Source organism: Salmo salar, chromosome 18 (genome assembly GCF_965601325.2).
Source record: "Salmo salar chromosome 18, fSalSal1, whole genome shotgun sequence".
In the NCBI taxonomy this organism is placed as follows: domain Eukaryota; kingdom Metazoa; phylum Chordata; class Actinopteri; order Salmoniformes; family Salmonidae; genus Salmo; species Salmo salar.
The window spans coordinates 7,752,330-7,762,999 of NC_138308.1; the positions used below are offsets into that span (position 1 = coordinate 7,752,330).

Sequence of the window (10,670 nt, forward strand, 5' to 3'; positions counted from 1 at the left end):
CTAATCAGTCAGGTTTCAAGACTGGGCATTCAACTGAGACTGCTCTTCTCTGTGTCACGGAGGCTCTCCGCACTGCTAAAGCTAACTCTCTCTCCTCTGCTCTCATCCTTCTAGACCTATCTGCTGCCTTTGATACTGTGAACCATCAGATCCTCCTCTCCACCCTCTCCGAGTTGGGCATCTCCGGCGCGGCCCACGCTTGGATTGCATCCTACCTGACAGGTCGCTCCTACCAGGTGGCGTGGCGAGAATCTGTCTCCGCACCATGCGCTCTCACCACTGGTGTCCCCCAGGGCTCTGTTCTAGGCCCTCTCCTATTCTCGCTATACACCAAGTCACTTGGCTCTGTCATATCCTCACATGGTCTCTCCTATCATTGCTATGCAGACGACACACAATTAATCTTCTCCTTTCCCCCTTCTGATAACCAGGCGGCGAATCGCATCTCTGCATGTCTGTCAGACATATCAGTGTGGATGACGGATCACCAGCTCAAGCTGAACCTCGGCAAGACGGAGCTGCTCTTCCTCCCGGGGAAGGACTGCCCCTTCCATGATCTCGCCATCACGGTTGACAACTCCCTTGTGTCCTCCTCCCAGAGTGCTAAGAACCTTGGCGTGATCCTGGACAACACCCTGTCGTTCTCCACTAACATCAAGGCGGTGACCCGATCCTGTAGGTTCATGCTCTACAACATTCGCAGAGTACGACCCTGCCTCACACAGGAAGTGGCGCAGGTCCTAATCCAGGCACTTGTCATCTCCCGTCTGGATTACTGCAACTCGCTGTTGGCTGGACTCCCTGCCTGTGCCATTAAACCCCTACAACTCATCCAGAACGCCGCAGCCCGTCTGGTGTTCAACCTTCCCAAGTTCTCTCACGTCACCCCGCTCCTCCGCTCTCTCCACTGGCTTCCAGTTGAAGCTCGCATCCGCTACAAGACCATGGTGATTGCCTACGGAGCTGTGAAGGGAACGGCACCTCCATACCTTCAGGCTCTGATCAGGCCCTACACCCAAACAAGGGCACTGCGTTCATCCACCACTGGCCTGCTGGCCCCCCTACCTCTGAGGAAGCACAGTTCCCGCTCAGCCCAGTCAAAACTGTTCGCTGCTCTGGCACCCCAATGGTGGAACAAGCTCCCTCACGACGCCAGGACAGCGGAGTCAATCACCACCTTCCGGAGACACCTGAAACCCCACCTCTTTAAGGAATACCTAGGATAGGATAAAGTAATCCTTCTAACCCCCCCCCCCCCCCCCCCCCCTTAAAAGATTTAGATGCACTATTGTAAAGTGGTTGTTCCACTGGATATCATAAGGTGAATGCACCATTTTGTAAGTCGCTCTGGATAAGAGCGTCTGCTAAATGACTTAAATGTAAAATGTAATGTAATGTAAATGTAGATATATACTCCGGACTCCTACATTGCTTGTCGTAATATTTCTATATTTCTTAATTCCATTCTTTTACCTTTAGATTTGTGTGTATTGTTGTGTATTGTTTGATATTATTGCACTGTTGGAACTAGGAACACAAGCATTTCATTACACCCGCACTAACATCTGCTAAGTATGTGTATGCGACCAATAAAATTTGATTTGATTTGACCTCCATGGGGCCCCCATTGATTTTATTGGTCACTCTCACTCAGATATATTAACCTGTCATAAGTCATGACAAAATGTGTAGAATTACATGAAATTAGCTTTAAAACTGCAAACATTTCTCCCTCTTTCAAGAACGTATAATAGTAAAAGTATATGGATGGCAGAAGACTTGCCTTCTGACTGATCCTGTTCTTTCTGTGCTGTTGTTGGCAGGAGTGTCCGAGTGGAGTGGTGAATGAGGAGACCTTTAAAACCATCTACTCCACATTCTTCCCCCAGGGAGGTGAGTCAATGACCGTTAAACCTTTGACCCCTGACCTATAACCCTAAACCCAAACCAAGTATATTAAAGATCTGTTACTCCCCAAAGTAACTGAAACATTTAACAAGAGTAACAACATTTAAGACCAGTGATATTTGTATTGATGTGATGCCCCATTTTATTTTACCATTATGTCTGTATTGCTTACAGTAGGGCACTTACAGTACAAGGCCATGTTTGAAATTACATTTAGGTTGAAGATATATCTAACTACTTGTTACAGAATAAAAGTGTGTTGTCTGAAATTACATTTATGTACTAAGAACTTATTTGATCAGGTTGTGTTCTAAATATATTTACCCACTTGGAATTTTTTGTGTATTGTTGTCTCAGACACATTTCAATTATGTATTCTGTACGTCTCTGTCCGTTCAGATTCGGGTGCGTATGCACATTTCTTGTTTGAGGCCTTTGACACTAACAAGAATGGATCGGTTAGTTTCGAGGTAAGATTCTTTTTTACTATTGTCTACTTCCTAAGGGAGTGAGGAAAAACTATCTCTGTCTGTATACTGTATATGCAGCTGCAGCTGAATATGTATACAAATAGAATAAATGCCTTTCTTCTCCTCTCAACACATACACACACACACACACATACACGTACACGTGCGACCTAAGGGTCGAAACATTGTTGATGGACACACTGGGGAAAAATAGTGTATTGCAGTGAGCCACATCATCTTCTTTGCTGATGCTATAGCCCAGGGATGGGCAACACATTTAACTTCTGTTCTCAGAACGATTAAATATGTTCAGTTTTATCGGTCAGGAAGCATATGGCTTCATTCCCACAACCAATGTGAAACCAAAAACGTATGTTCCCACAATTTCCAAGGAACCAAATGTGCTTGTAGTGGTGACAAAAAGGTGTGTACGTGTTGAATGCTGGTGAGTATGATGGGTGGTGAAGAATGTTTACAAAAATGTTAAATCTCTCTCTCTTTCTCTCTCTTTCTCTCCCTCTCAATATCTTTGTCTTTCACTCTTTTTTCTCAGGACTTTGTGTTTGGTTTGTCTATCATTCTGAGAGGAACGATAAACGACCGGCTAAACTGGGCCTTCAACCTGTACGACCTGAACAAAGATGGCTGCATCACCAAAGAGGTAACACACACGGCTGCACACAAACACAGATGCACACACACATATATAATAGATGGTCCCGTGTGGCTCAGTTGGTAGAGCATGGTGTTTGCAGCACGAGGGTTGTGGGTTCAATTCCCATGGGGGACCAGTATGGAATAAAAAATTGTATGAAATGTATGCACTCACTACTGTAAGTTGCTCTGGATAAGAGCGTCTGCTAAATGACTGAAATGTACTTGAAAATACAGAGTATCAACAACATTACTGGCCTGTATGACAGCTTGAAAAGAATGAAGCTTATGTTTTAAAAAATCTGCTCCAAATCATCCATTCTGTTTGCCACAAGGCCATTAAGTAATACTGCAAGACAACACGGCAAAGAAATACACTTTTTGGCATAAATGGTTTAGGTAAATCCTCGGCATTTTCAAGTATTGTAGTGGCAGCATCATATTATGGGTGTGCTTGTTACTGGCAGGGACTGGGGAGTTTGTCAGGATCAAAATAAAAAAAATTATGGAGCAAAGCCCAGCTATAAAGTTAGAGGAAAAAACGTCTCAGTCTTCTGGAAACTTAACCCTGGGATAGAATTGTATTTTTCAGCAGGACAATTAAAAAACTTTTAAAAAATGACACACCAGAATAGCTTTCCAAGAGGTGCTGAGTGTTCCTGAATGGTCCGGTCTCAGCCCAGACTTAAATATCCATGAAAATCAGAGACAACGTTTGAATATTGCTGTTCATCAATGATTCGCAACCAAAGTTATTTTGACAAAAACAATGTCTACATGTTAAGAGAGTTGTACTAAGTTAATAGAATCTTATTCAAATGGTGCTTCCACCAAGTATTAACTCTGGGGTGTCAAGACATCTTCCATTTCTTCTTTTTAATTATTTTCATAAATGTTCTATAATTAACTTTTACTTAAAAAATGTTGTGTATGTTGTGTAGATCCGTAGAAATTTTAAGGCAACAAAATGCGAAGATTGTGCAAGGGGTGTGTAGACTGTACCTCTCCATTCTGAAATCTGAGTCTCCTCTTCTAAGTTCTGAGCTGTCTATCCATGTTATAAATCTAAAGTCTATTCTAAAGTTGACAGTTCTCAAGTTGACCCTCAATCTCAGATTGGAGAGTGATTGACTGATCTTGTGCTGTGACATTACCCAGCTTCCACGTAATGTTCTGAGAACCTAGTGTTTTTTAAAGCTTGGTGAGAGTGTGGTTGTCCTATGGTTATTTTGCATACAACCTTCCCACAACTTTCTGGGAATGGTGCAGGATAGTTGCTTTGATTTTGGAACATTCTCAGCACATTTAAGGAACTTCACAAAAAACACATTATTTTCTTGGTATTTCATTACCTTAACAGGACAATTCCTAAAAGTTCAAACATGATTACATTTAATTTACATTTTGGTAATGTTCTGGGAATCTTCTCCAACTGGTTTGGTATTGGGAACGTTCTCAAATAGTACAGATAACATTAAGAAACAACATTCTGATGTGGCAATTTCAGTACTTCAGCCTAATGTTTCCTACAGGTTTTCTAATGGTTCTGTTTAAAGTCATGTTCTTAAATTGCCCCGAGAACGCTAAGAAAGCGTTTTATAAAAACACAAGAAACCTTTCGTAATATGCAGAGAATATTCTAAGGATGTTATTTAACAACATACATTACGTTCTCAGAACATGAAGAAAACTTTCCATAAAAACCACAAGAGAACTTGAGTAACATTCAGAGAACGTTCTGAGAATGTTTTTTAAAAACGTATACATTCCATTCTCAGCATCAACAAAACGCTCTGTAGCCTCCTGTCTTGTTAAGTGTGTTCAGGTGTTTCCTTTGAAATGGGGTCTGTTTGAATAGACTAAAATAAACAGCTTTGTATGCATAAAAAAATCATGGCATGCTATCTCCATCCTGGTGGTGCAGCGGACTAATTCCATGGACAGAGAATCAGAAGATAATAGATTCAAATCCCACTGATTCCATGTCAAAATAAAGGTATTGCATGATTAATGCCGAAGAAAATACATTTCCATGTGTCTTATCTGTGCTTAGAGTTAACTCAAAATGAGCTAACAACATTATTAAAAGTATTTTTGAAACATTCAGTGACATTTTTAAGGAAGTTATTAATAAAACTAAAAATAACCTATAATTTCCGTTCTCAGAGCGTTAATAAATCCTCCCAGGAAAACTGGGAACCAGAGTAAAATGTTCTCAGAACATCCCTGCAAAACAACTGTCATTTCTGTTCTCAGAAAGTTTAGAAAACGTTCAGTTTTAACAATCAGGAAACTTATCGCTTCGTTCCCACAACAAAAGTGAAACCAAAAACATACATTCCCCCAACTTCCAAGGAACCAAATGCTAGCTGGGTATACCCTGTGTCATATCTCTCTCTCTCTCTCTCTCTCTCTCTCTCTCTCTCTCTCTCTCTCTCTCTCTCTCTCTCTCTCTCTCTCTCTCTCTCTCTCTCTCTCTCTCTCTCTCTCTCTCTCTCTCTTTCTGTCTCTCTGTAGGAGATGATGGATATAATGAAGTCTATCTATGACATGATGGGGAAGTACACATACCCCTGTATGCAGGACGAGGCACCCAGAGAACACGTGGAGAGCTTTTTCCAGGTCAACATTCAATTTCTGTTCATCAAACCCAATACTTTAGAGCAAGCCCTTGAGCAAGGTACTCAATCCCCAAACTGCTCCAGGGGCACTGAATGACGTTTGTCCCCTTTTTCCTCCCCTTTCTCCCTTCTAGAAAATGGATCGTAATAATGATGGGGTGGTCACTATTGATGAGTTCATCGAGTCATGCCAAAAGGTAGGTTGTGTGTGTGGTGTGTGAAAGTTCTTGTTTGTAAGGCAGGTTCCATTTGTGTAACTGACCACTGAGTCCTTAGATCTCACTAAGGTTAATTAGGGCATTCCCCAAGGTTTGGTTTTAGGACCGTTACTGCTTGCACATTTTATATTCCCTTTTCACCCCATTTTCCAACATTGTTTTGGGTTGTGAGCCATTTAAAATGCACTTTAAATACATTCTGAGAGAGAGAGAGAGAGAGAGAGAGGAGAGAGAGAGAGAGAGAGAGAGAGAGAGAGAGAGAGAGAGAGAGAGAGAGAGAGAGAGAGGAGAGAGAGGAGAGAGAGGAGAGAGAGAGAGAGAGAGAGAGAGAGAGGAGAGAGAGAGAGAGAGGAGAGAGAGAGAGAGGAGAGAGAGGAGAGGAGAGATGGAGAGGAGAGAGAGAGAGAGAGAGAGAGAGAGGAAACTGTCTGAACCAACTCCTCTGAGCTTCACCTTTACTGGCGTTTCTATCTTAGGGAGTCTGACTCCCTTGAAAAAGAAAGCTGAAACAAAGAGGGATTAATTGTGTCTCTAGAAACTTGCTATCCCTGTTGTCTCTCTCTATGCTTAACATTTCTATCTCTCTCCTTTTCACTCTCTATCCCCCCTCTCTCTCTTCAGGATGAGAACATCATGCAGTCCATGCAGCTGTTCGACAATGTCATCTAGGAGCCTCTGACATAGGAAAGTGGCTGGAGGACAGGGGAGGTGTGTGTGTGTGTGAGTGTGCACCACAGGAGGTTGGTGGCACCTTAATTGGGCAGGAATGGCTTGTGGTGATGGCTGTAGCGGAATAAGTGGAATGGTATCAAATACATCGAACACATGGTTTCCATGTGTTTGATGCCATTACATTTGCTCCTTAGTGGCCATTATTATGAGCCGTCCTCCCCTCAGCAGCCTCCACTGGCATGCGCGTGTATTTGTATGTGTGCGCATGTGTGTGTGTGTGCGCATGTGTGTGTGTGTGTGTGTGCATGTGTGTGTGTGTGTGTATTTCTCTCTGCCCTCACTCCAAGCCAAAAGGGGGTGCCTCCTCTTATCCAGCCCTTCATCTCTCCTAGAGACATAGAGAAGAGAGGGGCTGGTGATCCACACCCACATCAAGGACTGGTTCAGGAGTGAGCAACGTTACAGAATGTTCAGATAGAAATGTGTTGTGTAGAACAAATATGATTGCCTGTCCTGTGTAATAGGGAGTCAATCATGTCAGCTCTATTCGTTACGTCTATATGCAACTTTTGGAGTGCTTTGTCTGGTTGAAAACACCCCTGTTTCGTTAACTATTGTATTATTTTAACACTCCTGTTTCTGAGAAAGCTGCTGTAGCATGCTGCCTGGACTCAATGTAGGATAAAGTCCCCCATACTCACTGACCAATGGTCAGTTTTGCATGTCCCCGCCTAATGGTTAAGGTTAGGGTCAGGGTTGGCTAATCCTAGATCTGTGGTTAGAGGCAACTTCTACCAGAGCAGCTGGACCCCTGACACCTGTCATTAAAACAAAGGTAACTACCGCCACTTAGTGGACAAAAGAAGGAAAGGACACTATGGAAAAGGGACAATGGAACTGAAGGGACTGAGGATCTGAAGGATGAGACTTCTTGCGAACAGAAGACAGAGACAGAGTTGTTTTCAATAAGGGACTGATTTGAATATCGCAATAATGATGTCACTAATAATAACTTGTACGTATATACAGAAATATTCCAAAGCCTGTCTGCCTGTCTGCTGTTGCTAGAGTCATCCACAGGTGCCTCGCTCCGTGTGTGTGTGTGTGTGTGCGCATCCGTGTGCGTACTTGTCATTCCTGTCTCTGGTAGGAATCCATTCAACTTGTTGTACCTCTTCCAATAACCCTGCAGTCAAGAACTGCTAGACAGTCTAATGTGGGGCTGTATTGATGAACATGCTACTTCGACCCTCTAGGCTCCAGTAGACTCCTTACTGTATTTGCAGGCGACTAACTGATGCAGTGAAGCATGGGAATAGGAGTTGAAATGGAAATGTCTGGCTTATCAAATACTGTAATACGTCATGTTATGCCTATTTTTCATTGTACTGATCATGCAACTGAAGCTGGAAGCATTTCTGTTTAGATCGACCATGAAAGAGCAGCAACATGTCGAGGACAATTCTACCTGATACAGTATCCAAGTTAGGCGTCTTGTTTCATGTCTACGTACACAAAGTCAGGCGTGTGTGTTGTAGTGTGTGTGTGTGCGTGTTTGTGTGTGCGTGTGCATGAAGGTGGGCGGGTGGGTCAGTGGGTGTGAGGGACACCAGTACTGTTTCTACCAAAGAGTCAGACACGCAAACTGAAGAAGTATTTAAAGCCACCCGCAGTTATATCAGGCTGTAAATAGGCACATGTGTGAAATGTGGGAGGAGAGGAGGAAGTGGAGAAAGAGATAAAGAGAGATTAGAGTGGAAAGGGATAGAATGTGAATGCTTTTGTGTGTACGGGTGTTGGGTTGTGTGTGTGTCACTGCGTAAGAGAGTGATTTGTCTTTGCCAACTTCAAGTTTCGACTGGGGATTAAAAAAAGGCTGTTTGAAATGCCTTTGTGGTTCTGAAGAGAATGTTTATCTTTTGTAAGATAACATGACCTGTCTCCATCAACTACTTCGTATGTGTCTCATTAAATTACATCATCACTTTCAGCCCTACAACAGTGGCATAAGCAATAACGTCCATATTCTACACCCTTTTACCTGTCCCTGGGAGTAGATAACCAACTGGTCCAGGGTCAGATATTCCAACAGCCACATACTCATTTAAATTACAACATTTAATTTTGATTTCCTTACCCTGTAAGCAGTCTATGGTCAAGGTATGACAATAATCCGTGCTTTGGTTTTGTTTACCTGGCATTGCACTATTTTTTCCAAATGCTGACGTTGTAGCATTTGTGGCACAAATCCAATGCAAGTCAGTGGTACTTATATTAGCAAATCCAAATCAACCTGAAGTATCTCATATTGATTGTGTAGCTCAACTAAAGCCCTATTTATATATGGTGCTAACATGCCCCCTTTGTCCTGATCCTGCCCATATTCTGATTGTGCCCACATTTTTTGCCAGGTGTAGATGATTAAAAGACACATTGTGATCTGATTGTGATCAGATTTTCCTGAACACCTCCGGAGGTAGTCAGGCAGACGTGTCTGGATATCTATCAAGAGTAAACAGACCCAGAATGTCAAATAATTTAAATCATAATTTGACCAGCCTCTAAAGTCCTTGACAGGTTGCACCATTGACTTGCGACATCATTATATGTCTTAAAATAAACAAAATCATAATATTTTGAAAGAATATCTGTCAAATAATTTGCATAGAGGGAGGCAGCAGCTAATATAGTCACAATGCAGACACATTGGACGGATAAGAGACATATTTTAAAACAATGTGTAGATGTGACAAACCTTGGTCAGATAGTGATTGGATAATATAGATCAAATCATAAAACTCACATGTTAGCGCAAGGTGTAAACAATGCTTAAGTCACTTATAGATGATTTGGACATGAATTGCAAAAATTCTAATAGAGGTGCCATTGCCTTGCATTGGGTTTGTGCCACAAATGCTAAAATGCTAGAATTTGAAAACAGTTCCAGGGAAACAAAGACAAATCATGGATTGCTGCCACAACTTGTCCATAGACTGCTTACAGGGTAAGAAAACTCATGTAATTTTGTAATTTGGGTAAACTATCCCTGGGCCAACTTCTACCTGGAGTGTATTATTAATCGGTTAACACCTGTAATAACCTGCACCTTCTTCCAACTACAATATTTGTAACTTCTGATTACTGTACATCTACATTTAATCCACTTGAATATGTTTTCACAATCTCTTTTTTGGGGGGGAGGGGGGGGATCTGGCTCTGATTGTCTGCTTGCAGGTGCCGTAGGTGATTTCATGCACTGAGCACCATTGAAACCCATCTATACTCCATGTACTGTGTCATAGAACAATGATATCTACTAACCCGTTGTTACTGACTGTGTGTAGTTAGTTAGCTAGCCTCAACTGGTTGCATTGCATATGTAAGATGTGTATATTTTGTACAGAGACAATACAAATCACATTGCTATGCATCTTTGTGTGTGAAGTGTTTTTAGTGATCATGTTGCTTAATTCACAGTGAAAGCCAGGCAAACTATGTCACTACAGCCTATTCCTAAACTGTCCATTGAGAATGAAACAGCTAATCATGTGGTGGGTTATGAAGGGCTGAAAATACTGAGATGGTTCAATATTGCCTTTATTTAAGACATAAAATAAGAGAAGGCTATGTACATATCTGGTAGCACTCACTCACTCACTCACTCACACACACACACACACACACACACACACACACACACACACACACACACACACACACACCAACAGTAGTGTCCATAGCAATATATAAAATATACTTTTACTTTTGGCAATCTAGTTCCCCAGAGTCAGATAAAATAGTGGCTACAAATGTTGTGTCTCTGTGTGCAGTTTGAAGGAAGTTGCTACCTAGTGTTAGCGCAATTGCTAACTAGCATTAGCGCAATGACTGGAAGTCTATGGTAACAGCTAGCACGCTAGTAGATACCCTAGACTTCCAGACATTGTGCTAATTCTAGTTAGCGTTGGCTCGAGAAACTACAGTACCTCTAAGTTCCTTCATACTAGATCCAGAGACGTACGAATGGTATGCGTTAGTTCTTCAGACTCTGGGGAAACAGAAAGAGCTTCATTGCCAAAATCCCGAAGTATCCCTTTAAGTGAACAAAGATTGCCCTCCAGTCACAA

At 42.1% G+C, this 10,670-nt stretch overlaps 1 protein-coding gene across 1 annotated transcript in view; it reads left to right on the top strand.

Moving 5' to 3' along the window:
* LOC106576844 (A-type potassium channel modulatory protein KCNIP2) overlaps nt 1-9,973 on the top strand; it is a 192,354-nt gene extending 182,381 nt beyond the window's left edge. Inside the window, exons 4-9 of the mRNA XM_082964692.1 lie at nt 1,824-1,893; nt 2,308-2,378; nt 2,932-3,039; nt 5,550-5,654; nt 5,788-5,850; nt 6,493-9,973. Coding sequence (XP_082820818.1) covers nt 1,824-1,893; nt 2,308-2,378; nt 2,932-3,039; nt 5,550-5,654; nt 5,788-5,850; nt 6,493-6,540 — 465 coding nt within the window. The 3' untranslated portion in view covers nt 6,541-9,973. The remainder of the gene's footprint in view (nt 1-1,823; nt 1,894-2,307; nt 2,379-2,931; nt 3,040-5,549; nt 5,655-5,787; nt 5,851-6,492) is intronic.
* The last annotated feature ends 697 nt before the right edge of the window (nt 9,974-10,670 follow it).